General features: G+C 53.9%; 3 protein-coding genes across 4 annotated transcripts in view; 1 reads left to right on the plus strand and 2 right to left on the minus strand.

Moving 5' to 3' along the window:
* Positions 1 to 73: 73 nt before the first annotated feature.
* GLOD4 (glyoxalase domain containing 4) lies at positions 74 to 4,696 on the minus strand. 2 transcript variants are annotated; one of them, XM_005525719.3, is made up of 9 exons: positions 4,595 to 4,696; positions 3,770 to 3,819; positions 3,066 to 3,186; positions 2,490 to 2,634; positions 2,162 to 2,298; positions 1,785 to 1,871; positions 1,533 to 1,646; positions 1,365 to 1,451; positions 74 to 1,053 (listed from the first exon to the last, which is right to left on the minus strand). In XM_005525719.3, the coding sequence occupies exons 1-9, from the start codon at positions 4,682 to 4,684 to the stop codon at positions 988 to 990; spliced, it is 897 nt and encodes a 298-aa protein (XP_005525776.2). In that variant the 5' UTR covers positions 4,685 to 4,696; the 3' UTR covers positions 74 to 987. The 2 variants fall into 2 exon arrangements, with proteins under 2 accessions (XP_005525776.2, XP_087922295.1); XM_088066169.1 differs by having other exon boundaries at positions 3,770 to 3,887.
* MRM3 (mitochondrial rRNA methyltransferase 3) lies at positions 4,683 to 7,052 on the plus strand. The gene is made up of 5 exons (XM_014254843.2): positions 4,683 to 4,696; positions 4,736 to 4,969; positions 5,575 to 5,819; positions 6,092 to 6,259; positions 6,412 to 7,052. The coding sequence occupies exons 1-5, from the start codon at positions 4,683 to 4,685 to the stop codon at positions 6,975 to 6,977; spliced, it is 1,227 nt and encodes a 408-aa protein (XP_014110318.2). The 3' UTR covers positions 6,978 to 7,052.
* An 899-nt stretch (positions 7,053 to 7,951) lies between these two features.
* Positions 7,952 to 12,956, minus strand: part of NXN (nucleoredoxin) — a 46,832-nt gene continuing 41,827 nt past the window's right edge. Inside the window, exons 7-8 of the mRNA XM_005525720.2 lie at positions 11,239 to 11,363; positions 7,952 to 9,135 (exon numbers count right to left, since the gene is read on the minus strand). Coding sequence (XP_005525777.2) covers positions 8,953 to 9,135; positions 11,239 to 11,363 — 308 coding nt within the window. The 3' untranslated portion in view covers positions 7,952 to 8,952. The remainder of the gene's footprint in view (positions 9,136 to 11,238; positions 11,364 to 12,956) is intronic.

Below are 12,956 nucleotides of genomic sequence, written 5' to 3' on the forward strand. Positions count from 1 at the left end.
GCCCAGCGAGGAATTTTTCCTGTTTCAGCTCAGAAGTGCCAACACTGCCCGATCTCCATAAAACTCGTTTCAGTTTTGTGATGAAAACGTGATTTAAGGTGTTTTATTTAAGGTTTTCATCAAGAAAACGGCAAGTCAGACAGCATACCTGACAGAAACAATGCCAGGAATGTCCCCCTGTATTCCCAGCTTTTATTCCACCAGCAAAAGCAGAGTGACTTCATTTCAACAGGATAAACCCTTGAAGTATTATCCCCAAAGTTCCTCACCAAAAGCTAATTGCAAAACTTATTTCAAGCTGCACAGCAGACAGTGCAGCTACAAACCCCAAAGCACAGCCTCAGCTCCCCTCCTGGAGCGTGGAAATCTCCTTGAGAAGGGGTGGAAACCACCCCATCAACACCAGGATCCTAGTGAGAAACACACCAAGGGCTTCTCCAGTGAACATTGCACCTTGGAAGTTGGGGAAACACCTTGGAATGAAAACAAGGACTGGAGTATTCACTCACATGCTTTGCCAAGATCATTTCTTTGTTCCCAATAAAGGGATGAACTCCCTGCTCCAGCTCCCCACACCCCACTGGAGAGGGGGAGTAGCCAGAGCTGCTTGAAAATCTCCTCTCTAGCCTGCAAATAAAGGATAGCTAAAGCAAATTAATCAGAAAATTAATTAACCAGAAAATAACCTTTCTTTCAAGTGTAACAACAACACAGAAATGTGAGGTTTTCTTGACTGATGATTCCTGTTTTTGATGCCAAGGGCTCAGCTGCTTCTTTGCTGCACAGCCCCATTTTTTGGGAGGAGGAGATGTTATTTGCTGGAGGGGAGAGAGCAGCAGGCCAGAGACATCAGCTAAAACCAACTCAAAAAAACCACCAAGGGACACCCCAGCATCCTCTGATTGGGAAGGCAGCACTTTAACCAGGATTGGAATTTTCTTGGGAGAACTCCAAGGCACAGAGGAGCAGCCCAGTCCGTTCCTCCAGCTAAGCTGAAACCTTCTTCATGTTGTGCTCAGCAAACCACTTGTCACTGTTGTCTGCAGCCATGGCCTGCACAGAGACAAGTGTGGACATGGTCAGAACAGGAGGAAATCTCTCTGGAGGGATAAATTATTTTTCTAGTCACTAGTAAGGAGAGCTGACTCTGAAAACCAATGTTCTTTGCCACAGCAAATAACGTGACCATGCCCCAGGAGCGAGCTGGAAAACTCCACCCAGGGCACTAAGTGAGCTTTAAAAACTGATTTATTTTCCTTAACAAGCTTGGGTCATTTGCTTCTAGGAAAAAACTCAACAAGGAATGGAAATGGGATTTTACAGGTCTCTCTAATCAGGAAGAAAATTAATGTGCAGACACTTACATCATCCAACAGCTTGTCACCATTAGGGTCCACCTGGGACAGCTCTCTGAACGCTTCATCTCCCACAAAACAGATTTCATGGCCATCCTAAAAGGAAGCAGCTCAGTTATAACCAATGGCAAGGAGCAATTTAACCCAAACTTCATCATTGTTTCCAGTTTTACTCACAGGATCAGCCAGAATAACCACTTGCACCGTGGCTTTGCCAGGCGTGTCCAAGCTGACCAGGGGCGTCAAAATTTTCTGATTCTCTTTTTTCATCAGGGCTTCAATGTTTGGCAGCTGAGAATAGAAAACAAACTAAAATCATCCTGCTGCCAGAAAGATAAACAAACTATCTCAGGATTGTTTTGTTAACATTAAAAATTGCCTTCCCCAGCTGTGGGGTAAGGAAAGGGGTGAGGGAAGTGGGGCTGTTACCTCTTCCTTGGCACAGGAGAAGGCGATGCGTCCAAATGCTGTGCCATGATCCACTGCTCCTCCAACAGCCTTCAGCTCCAGCTTGCACTGGAACAGGGAAAAACTCAGCCTGGCTTCAGGGACACTGTTCTCCAGGCTGCAGCTTTTTCTCCAGGATGTGAGTGATTCCAAAATCCCCCATCCACGCGTTTCCCAGCAAGCCAGAATCACCAGAGCAAACCACAGCTTTGACTTTTTTAAAAACATAGCTGAGCGTATACAGCTTCAATTAAAACACTCATAATTAAGTTCCTTTAATTAAGAACTTTTTTTTTTCCTTTTAGGATTCTGTTCTCAGGAAACCAGAGGTTTTCATGGTGAGTTTTCCAAGGACTGACCTGGTTATCAGCGTAGCCCAGCAAAGCCCTTTGTTTCTCCTCATCCTTCTCATATATTTTCATCCCAAGCAAACCAGACCAGTAGCTCACAGACTTCTGCAGGTCTGAGACACCCAGGGTAACCTTCCACACGGGATCTTGAGGATTGCAATAATTTCAAATTAGCTACAAACCTATCATAGGTTTAAACACACGGTTTTGCATTCCTGAGAAGTAACAGAGAAATGATAAAGAAGTGTTCTGTTTTATAAAATGCCATCAAAGTAAACACACTCTGATACCCCACTGGTAAATCTCTGCTGAACACCAGAAAAGGTAAAGATTCCACCTTGCTTGAGCTGTTCCTTGTCTTCCAGGTAGAACTTGTATCCTCCTGGGGCTTCAGCTTCAAAGACACCAGAGGTGATTTCTTTGAGGGGCCAGCCCATCTTCCTGGCATTGCTCACAGCCTGGCTGGACACCAGAGTGATGCCCTAGAGAGGACACAACAAAATCCATGGGGTGGATTCAGAGAAAGGAAACAGGAGCTCTCCACCTGCTGCCAGCCACTAAATCACACACACAAAAAAATTAATAATAAATATAAGAGTGTTTTTCCTGCAGCAAATCCTCCCATGCAAGTTCAGCATTCCATGTTGGGTCTGGCAGCAAATACCAGCTGTCCTACACACAGAGCAGAGGCAGAGCTCCAGAAATGTTTCCTGGACCACATGTGAGCACTAATCTGCTCTGGCTTCTGCTCTTTCAACTCAAAGACAACCACAAAAGCAACACTGAAGTGTTTAAGGGACAAAACAGCACAAAAAAACCCCAGCTGGTACAACCCATGTGACAAACCAGCTTCTAAGTATTGAAGTAAATCAGATTATCACGAGAAAGTTTGGCTGCTTGGAGTGGAGCTCACCAGGAAGTCGTTGCCCAGGCGATACTCTCCAATGCCATAATTGTAAGTCAGCTCTGCCACAAAGTGATTGTCCTCTGGTCCATAGCCCACCATGGTCTTGCTCCATTTTCCATCATAAGGGCTGGAATATCCATATTATCCATATTTTAATGTCATTAATATTAAAAGTAACCACCAAGAACTGCAAGTATTTGCGTTTCAAGGAGGAATTGCATTCCTAGAGTGAAATCATGGCAGCTTTGACCCCAGGCTGTTGTTCGTGGCCGTATGATAAAAGCAATTCTACCTCATTAACAGCTCCTGCTTTAAGAGCACAGGCTGCTCATTAGCTGCAATTACATAATTACTTCCTTATTGCTAAGTAGGAAAGGGCACCAAACTGTAAGATTCCTTCCATTTCAGAAAGAAATGAGTGCCTATTTCTTCTTTCACCCTTTTTTCCTTACAAAAGCCTTTGGGGCAACTAAGAGGGATTTTTAACTCAAGAACCTCGATGGTGCCATGCCTATATAAACAATCAGTGGAGCTGGATGTAGTTCCTGGTAAGAAATAATGCAACACAGTTAAGTATCAATCTATAGGTGTGGTATTTATGTTCAATATAACAGAACAGGGGGCTGCAGCTTCCAAGGGAAGCAATTTAATCAAAGACAACCCAGCCCTTGCTTTACAGCTGGTGCTGGGTGGGCAGGCAGGGCACTCACCCGTTGCAGCTGGCCTTGCAGCCCTCCTCGAACTCCTCGTGCCGCAGCACCTTGGGAAGCACACAACGCTTGGGGTTGGCAGGGGACCGCAGGATCACCTCGTTCCGACCCAGAAAGCCTTCCCCAGGCCGGGTGAAACGGGTGGGAATGGGATCAGCGTGGGCAGGCTGTGGGCTCCAGCCCCATCCCTATCCCAACCCATCCTCATCCCAACACCAACCCCACCCCTATCCCAACCCCACCCCTATCCCAAACCATCCTCATCCCAGCCCTATCCCTATCCCAACCCCATCCCTATCCCAACCCCATCCCTATCCCAACCCCACCCCTATCCCAACCCCACCCCTATCCCAACCCATCCTCATCCCAACCCTATCCCTATCCCAACCCCATCCATATCCCAACCCATCCTCATCCCAACCCTATCCCTATCCCAACCCCACCCCTATCCCAAACCATCCTCATCCCAACCCTATCCCTATCCAAACCCCATCCCTATCCCAACCCATCCTCATCCCTATCCCAACCCCATCCTCATCCCAACCCCACCCCTATCCCCATCCCAACCCCTATCCCTATTCCCCACCCCATCCCTCTCCCTATCCCCACCCTTATCCCATCCCCATCCCTATCCCCACCCCTATCCCATCCTCATCCCAACACCACCCCTTCTCCCTATCCCCATCCCCACCCCTATCCCATCCTCATCCTCATCCCCTGGGCCGCGCTCCAGGGAGGACACGGAGGCCGCAGAACCGCCCGTTCTCAGCAGTCCCGGAGCGGCCGCAGCCGCCGCCCCGTGGTCCCCCGGTCCCCGCCGCTCACCCTCATGCCCAGCAGCTCCCGGTAAAACCGCGCCGTGCGGGCCCGATCGCCCACTTTGAAGACGAAGTGCAGCGCCCTGCGGGCGGCCATGGCGGCGGCACCGTGACGTCACGCGGCGCAGCCGTGGCGGCACGGGGCGAGGGCGGCGCGGGGCCGCGCGGGGCGGGCGCTGCTGAGGCCGCGGGGGGACCCGGCCGGGCGGCGCGGGGTGCGGGCGCTGCGGCGGAGCCCGGTGCGGGTGCTGCAGCCGCAGAGCCCCCGGCAGAGCCCGCAGAGCCCCGCGGAGCGCCCGCAGCCGCCGGCCGCCGTGGAGCGCAGCGCGGCCGCGCCGGGACTGTGGTACGAGAAGGCGGCGCCCGGGGACCGCAGGCTGGGGTGAGCGCGGGGAGCTGGGCCCGGCCGTGCTGCCCCTCAGAACCCTCCTGAACGGGAGGGGAGTTCCGCCCGTGGGAGGAAGGGGGGAGACTGACACGCATTGCAGGCTGAAGGTACCGGGAGGGGTTCATAGAACCGGGGGATGGTTGTGTTGGAAGGGAACTTAAAGCTCAATCCCGTTCCACCCCTTACCATGGGCACGGAAACCTTCTGCCAGACTTGGCTGCTCCAAGCATCCAGCCTGGCCTTGGACACTTGCAGGGATACAGGGGCAGCTACAGCTACCCTGTGCCAGGGCCTCAGCACCCTCACAGGAAAGAATTCCTTCCCAATATCCCATCTAATCCTGCCCTCTGGCAGTTAAAAGCCATTCCTCATTGTACTGGCACTCCAAGCCCTTAAGTCCTTCACCAGCTCTTTCAGGTACTGAAAGGTGCTCTAAGGTCACCCCAGAGCCAACCTGCCCAGCCTTTTCTCCTAGGACAGGTTCTCAGTCCTTCAGATCATCTTTGTCACCGCCCAGAGAAGCTCCCAGGGGCTGCTGAAGGTCAGACTGAAGGTGGTGTGAGCATCACAGCCACATTATCTGAATAATTTCTCCACAGAAAAGTGGTGACTATTGCCAAGTCGAAGAAGTTTCGGGATAATAACGGGAAGGTTCTGCTGGAGGGGCACAGGCTGATCAAAGATGCACTGGAGGCAGGAGCTGTGCCACAGACACTCTTCTTCAGCACTGTGGGGCACCTGAAGCTGCTGCCTGAGGCAGAGATAAAACGAGCCAGCTTGGTTAAGGTGAAATTTGAAGACATTAAGACCTGGTCTGACCTCGTAACTCCTCAGGGGCTTCTAGGTAAGTTGTCTCTGAAACAGTTGCAACACTGCCCGAAGGGAAACTTTTCTTATTTAGGATAATGACTCTTAATACTCTTTCCTTAGACATAGCACTGCTGGAAAATAAGTTTTCCTTGCCAAGTGACAAACTCTGTTCAAACTTAACTTTAGGTGGTGCTTTTCCTAACACTTCCTCCAGCAGGTCTTTAGAGAGATTTGGGCCAACTCTCTCAGACCAGGCCTCTCCTTGGGGTGGGTCAGTCATAAATCTGTCACACTTCATTTCCTCAGGCATCTTTTCCAAGCCTGACCCTGCCAAGATGTCCTACCCTGCAGCTCAGCTCGCCAGCTCCCTGCCACTGCTCCTCATCTGTGACAACATCCGAGATCCAGGAAACCTGGGGACTATTCTGAGATCTGCAGCAGGAGCAGGCTGTGAGAAAGTGCTGCTCACCAAAGGTAAGAGCGAATTTTGAGTAGTCTGGGGGTAAGGCAGGGAATGAGGTGCTTGAAGATGTTCCCCGGAGTGGCTGGCATGGTTCGGCATGGCTGCTGAATCCCCCTCAGCGGGAATCCATGCGCTGTCACTGTTTCTCCCCATTCCTTCCCAGGCTGTGTGGATCCATGGGAGCCAAAAGTGCTCCGTGCAGGCATGGGGGCTCACTTCCGTGTGCCCGTCATCACCAACCTGGACTGGGAATCTGTTCCCACCAAGCTCCCAGCCGGTATCCAGGTCTGCGTGGCCGACAACAACCCCAGCGCTCTGGCCGGCACCACGTCCGTGCCAAGAGGGGCTGACAGGGCTGGCTCAGCTCCCGCCAGCTCAAAAGCTCCTGTGAAACCCAGCCCTGAGGACCTCATGCTCCAACCTCCTGAGCACGAGGGTGAGGAGGGAGCAGCAGGAATCCCAGAGCTGGCTGCACAGCATTACTACGAGGACTGGGCACGAGCTCCAGTGGCCGTGGTGATCGGAGGGGAGACCCACGGCCTGAGTCCGGCCGCACTTCGGCTTGCAGCCAGCACGGGGGGGAAGAGACTGGTCATTCCCGTGGTGCCAGGTGTGGACAGCTTGAACTCTGCCATTGCTGCTGGCATCATGCTTTTTGAGGGCAAGAGGCAGCTGCTGTGGAGGCACAAGCAGGAGGATGACAGGCACAAGTTGCCTGTGCCAGGCTGAACTGCTGTGGTTTGGGGGATGAAGGAGCACCTCTTGCCTTTGGTTTCCATGAGAGTTAATAAAAGAGCAGCTCGGGCTGTTTGGTCTGTAGTAAATGAGTATTTAAGGCTGGAGAGTGCTGGGATGAGTGTGTGGCTCCCGATGGATGTGGTGGCCACACGGTGATGCTAGAGAGAAGAGAAGTGAAAGGCCGGATAGCAGCCCTGGCCCCACCTCAGCTGGTTCACTCCTGCTCCAGCCCTTTCATCCAGCAGATCTGTGGAGACCTCAGATCCCTCATCTGTGCTGGTCCAGCCAGGCTGCTGCTGACAGCGTGTGGCCTTCCCAGTCTGGCTGTGGTTTTGAGTCAGAAAGGCCAGATTGCTGTCACCTGAACGAATCCTGCCTGTGTTTACCCAAACCTTGTGCTCCAACAATCACCCCAACCCCACCGTGGGCTAGGCTGGTTGGGGTTGGCTGTGATGTGGAGTGTCCAAGCTCCAGCAATCCCGACCACACCGCTGCTGGGAGGTGCTGGGCTGCTCCTGGAACTGTCCTCAGTGAGTTCATCATAGCTGAACACAGGAACCCCTGAAATGTGCAAAACACAGGCTGGGTTTATACAGGCTGAGCTGGCGGCCGTTCCCAGCTCCTGGCAGGGTGGGAAGCTGCAGCAGGATAAAAGAGGAGGCCATAATCCTGCCATAGCTGACTAATGAGCTGAAAGAGAAAAGCAGTGGCTTGCACAACACGGGCTATTCAGGCTGGGACATCAGGCTGGGAACGCCCCAGTGGCTGCCAAAGGGCTCCCTCCCTCCTGGGGAGCTCTGAGCCACCTCAGCAGAGCAGGCACAGCCAGGGGCTGTGGGAGCCCAAGGGGGGGAATACACAATCCCAGGAGCCACCTATCCATGGGGTCAGGCTGTGGGCTCCTCTCCCCCTACACAGGCTCCCTCTCCCTGCCAGCAGGACGCAGCAATCGGCACCTCCTGGGACAAGGTCATTGTAACAGTTTTATTACAAAGTTCCAATCACCATGTACAGTTTTTACAATGTCACTTTTCAAGGGCTCGGCTGTGCTGCTTGGATTAAGGGAGGGGTTTTTTCTTAAGGTTTGGGGTTGGTTTTTTTTTTTTTTGTTATTTTTTTTAAAGAACAGCACCATTAACGTTGAGTTTGGGACACACCTACGAAAAAACAGCTCAATCAACTAACACAGAAGGGAGAGAACAATTCATACCAGAGAGAGAGGGACAGAGGGGACAGGGAGAGCACAAGGAAGAGACAAGAGGTGAGGGCAGCCCGGTGGTGATCCTCCTGGCTCAGAGTGGGAGGGACAGAGGGAATACCTACCCATGGCAGGGGGATGGATCCTGACACGCACAGCCTGCGCTGCCTAAGGCTGTAGGTCCTTGGAGTGGGGGGTGGGAAACCCACAAGGGAAGGTCTCACCCCCAGGAGGAAGAGCTTGGCTATGCCGTGGTCTTTCAGAGGTTGTCAGCAGTTAAGACTTTGTCTTGGCCTTGTCAGGGCACTTGCGTGGGAGAGAAAGGACTGGCCAGGGGCGATGGGGACCATTTCCTTATTGCTTCCTGGAACTCATTTAGTCAGCAGGGGTGGTGAGAAAGGAAAGAAGTGGGAGAAGAAAAGAGCCCCAAGAACCCCACCCACTGCATGATGCATACGTTGGGAAGAACACCATGCAAAAAGATTTGCCTGCTAGCTAGTGCCATGTATAAAATAACAATATGGTAACAGTTCTGGCCTGGTTATTAGAGAATATATCACCATGAAGCACAAGCGAAGTCTCCAAACGCCAACAACTCCCTGCTGAAAGTGCATCTCAAGGAGTTTGCTTAGGAGAAGGATTCACTGCGTAAAACAAGGCACCACAAGAAGGTTGGATACTGGGTCGGGCGTGAGGACACGCTGGAGAATCCACAAGCGGCGGAAGAGAGACCTAGTTTTAAATAACGTCTGTTGGCGCAGGGGCCCCTTAGATGGGCTCGGGTTTTAGCTTGTCTGCTAGAAAGTCGCTGACAAAGGCTTCCACGATTTCGGGCGTGATCTCCTCCACATCCATCACGTACTTGGCCCGAGCCGACATGTCCAGGATGGTGAGCAGGGGTGCAGCCTCGGGCAGGTTGGTGTAATCCCGCAGGGAGTCGGTCATGTCGTCCTGGAGGCCAAAAGGAGGACAGAGGAGTCATCAGCAGAGCCAGGAGACCAGGAGCAGTTCACTGCTGCCACAGTCCAGCCCCCAGTGTATCCCAGGAGGCTGGGCCTTGCACCAGCCCTGCAGTACTGTGAGCATAGCAGGCAACATCCATCTTGGTGCCTGCTCTGCTCATGGTTTGTGTCAGAACCAAACGGGGTTGGTTTATCCCAGGCTCATGCACTCCAACTCAGAAGTACTGCTTCCAGAACAACCTGTTGCCCCGGCCACCCCAGAACCTCTGGGACATCCTCAAGGAACTGGGGACAAGTGCTGAATGTGGGGACTGCCAGCCCTCTGCCAGCATAGCCACGGCCTTGCTGCTCACCAAGGGTGGATACCAAAAGGACCTAAGCGCTCACCCAGAACAAAGCAAAGAACGGGAATGGGATGAAGACTCGTGCTTTGAGCCAACAATGAGACCCCACCAGCAGGTCCTAGTGTCTGGGCACACACAGGAGCAGCAGGCTGCTTGCAGGGGGAGAGGGCTGCCCTCCCCTCACCCAGGCACGCCTCAGCTCTGGGCAAAGGCAATGATTTATCCCTCCCAAGGCTGTGGGATGCAAAAAGCCAGCACTGGTGCAATTCATCACCAAGCCCACAGTGCGCCGCACCCGGAGTGGGGCGTTCCTTCGCGCCCCTTCCAAGGGGCAGGAATGGAATCCATCCACCTGGTTGGCAGCCGGGGCTCTGCAGCGTGTGGCAGCAACGCTGGGGAGCTGCGGTCGCGCCTCCCCTTCCTTTGCAGGGGTTTCTGGCGCAGCTGGACCACGTGGCTGGAAGGGCGAGCAGGGCTGGGCTCGTCGCCTCGGCCGCCCCCACCCAGGTGTCGGGACGCCTCGTCCTTTATTTACAAAGGCACCAAGGAATATTTTTAATCAATGCAAAATCGGTCCAGACGGTGCAGGGAGAGCGATGGGAGGTGCCTGCTCCGGCCATGGCCAGGCTGCTTTGTGCGTGGGGGCCAGCGGAGCCCCGGGGCCAGCGCTCCCGGCTATTGAGGTGACGGATGAATGGGATGTGCCGGACGCTCCCCATTCTTCGGGCCGGCCGCCGCAGGGCCGTCGGGAGCTGCATGAATAGCAGCAATGTTTCAGCTACAGCCGGCGAGCGGGAGGAAAACGCTTCGCAGGCTCTGGGGGAGGGGGGAAGGTCCCAGACCCTCCCAAAATAGCCCTTTCCAACAAGGGACTTATTCAAGGGTGCGGGGCTGAGCTGGGATGCTCGGAGACCCGTTCCGGTGCTGGGAGCGGGAGCGGCTGCACGGAGGGGGCCAGCGGGGCTGTGGGAGGTGGCAGTGTGGGCCTGTGTGGCTGGGGGGGCCTGGGTGTGGCAGTGGGGACCCTTTTGTCGCAGGGCGGCTCCGGAGGGCTCCGCGCATGGAACACTGCGGCTGTGACGTGGGCGTGCAGGGATGGAGCAGGCGCAGCGGCTCCCACCTGCCCAGGCCCTGAGCAGTGATGTGGGAGGGAACGGCAGGCCTGGGGGTGCTGGGAGCCTTTTTGACTTCGTTTGCCAGACTGCAGCAGGGCAAAGTGTCTGTGTGGGGGAAAGGGAGGCCAAAAGTCCTCCGGTTTTCCCGTTTCCCATTCTCTCCAGGTCTTTGACTCTGAGCACTGCAGCCTGCACATGCCTCAAATACCATCCCAGCCAAGAAAAACATGGTCAGCTCAGGGAAACAGCTGAAATTTCACTGGCTGGGCCAGGCTGAAACTCAAACCCTGATCATCTTCTCCTGTCCAGCCACTTTCCTGCCTGCACAGCCTTAGGGTTGAGCAGGCAGCAGCCCAGCAGGGCAGCTTCACTCCCTCCCACCACCCCACTCTGCCTGTCCCTCTCCCACCTTCAGGCTTTTCCACCTCTGAGCAAACCCTTTGCTGGGAGTAATATCCAGCAAGGACAGCACAGACTGAGCCAGGCCTCAAGCCTGGTTTTGCTCCGTGCTGCCTGACAGCTGCAGTAGCTTTGTGCCTCAGTTTACCCCCTGAACAACAACAACAATGGTACTCAACTCCACTCAGTCCCCATACCCAGCAGGACACAGCCCTGTGCTCCCCTCTCACTTACCTCACCCGCCACGAAGAAGAGCAACGGTGCCTCCTCCTCTTTGGCTTTGTACTTGGCTATGATTTTTTCAGCTATGGGCTGAATCAGTTGTTTCGCTGCCTCTGACTCCCCATCATCCTCTGAATCTGCAGGGCAGGGGCGTGTGGAGACAAAACAAAAAGAGGCAAGGCAAAAAAAAGGAGATTAGGATCAAAGGATGCAAACGGGCCAGGTGCTGGCAGCTCTGTCCCTTGGCACCACGGCGCAGGAAGCCGGAGCCCGGATGTGCCACACAGGCTTCAAAGCCACACAAGCTCTGGAGCAGCCAGGGATCAGCTGAAATGCACTACAGGGAAACACCGAACAGAAAAGCAACTCCTGCTCCCCAAATACTCCATTGATCGCTCCCTGGTGCTGTTGGTGATGTGCAGGGACAAACAGGGACAAAAACCAGCTGCTTTGTGATTTGAGCATGTTTTGAAGACTAAAGAAAGGTGCTGATCTGAGCCTGCTGCCACCCACCATCCCTCTGCCTTGGGATGGCTGAGCCACAGCTTTGCTGCTCCAGTCTCAGCGCTGTGAAAGCAGCTTTCATTTGACAGAGGTAGGGCAGAAAGAGATGGCAGCATCAATCAAATGCCAGCCAGCACTGAAGTTCAAATAGTGAGCTGGAAAGAGGAGAGTCTGCGTCCTTGGGAAGCATGGAGATTAAAAGATTCCAATTCAGGGACAACTTCTAGGCATTAAAGGAAGAAGGCAGAAGAGAGCCCCTTGTCTCCCATCATGGTCCCTGATGTAACCACCACTGCAGGTCCAACCCACAGCTGGGAAAAGCCATGCTCATGCTGGGAAAACTCTCTGCCCTTGCTTCACACATCCCTGTCCTCCTCTCAGGCTTCTCCAAGCAAAGCAGGAGATTCCAGAGACGCTGCATGCTGGATTTCAGGGTCTGTCCTGCGTGCATGGCAGTGATAAATACACTGAGTTGCGAGGTGTCTGCAGGGATTGATTTTCCTACAAACATCGGCTGCTGGCGGTGCTCCAGGCAGCCCTGCACACTCTGGCTAACCCAGCCCTAACCCCTCTGGGGGAGGAGGTAGATCAGTCAGGATTTATTCTGCACCAGCACTTGCTAATCCTGCCTTCTCCTGGGGTGTTGCTGCCTGTGCAGTTCAGGCACTGGTCTGCTGGGGGGTCTCCCAGCAGGACAAAGCTGGCCAGGAGCTCCCATTCCCAGTGCCTGCCTTGCTGCAGCACCAGCTGCATCTCTGCCCTAGCACATCACTGGTGGATTTCATCAAGACCATCCACCCCCCAAAGCACCAAGCAAGAGCCCCAGCTGCTCTCCTGATGAACTATTTGCAGCAAGGTGATAGAAAAACTTTGCTCAGAGCAAGATAAAAATAATTCTTTCCAGAGGCCTGCAGGGCCAGCCCCAACCCATCAAGCCTGGCGTGGCCAGCCAGTCCTTCCTGCGTGAGGAGAGGATTTTTGGCTCTGTGCTCACATCCCCTGCTGGGCTGCACTGAATAAATAACCAGGGGTCAAAAGGAAATCTGAAAGGGAAGAAGGAAAGGAGTGAGAGCTGTGTTATCAGCGCTGCAGAGGAGCGTGTGCTGCTCACAAAGGGCACATGAGGAAGTGAGACACAAGCCCTGCCCTGGGCCCGGCACAACACCAGCAAGGCAAGGGGGGGCTTCTTCAGCACAACCCCCAAACTGCACACAGGGGACCAGCTG

Source organism: Pseudopodoces humilis, chromosome 23 (assembly GCF_049639895.1).
Source record: "Pseudopodoces humilis isolate 2021_Gansu_Grassland_sample_001 chromosome 23, ASM4963989v1, whole genome shotgun sequence".
Lineage (NCBI taxonomy): Eukaryota > Metazoa > Chordata > Aves > Passeriformes > Paridae > Pseudopodoces > Pseudopodoces humilis.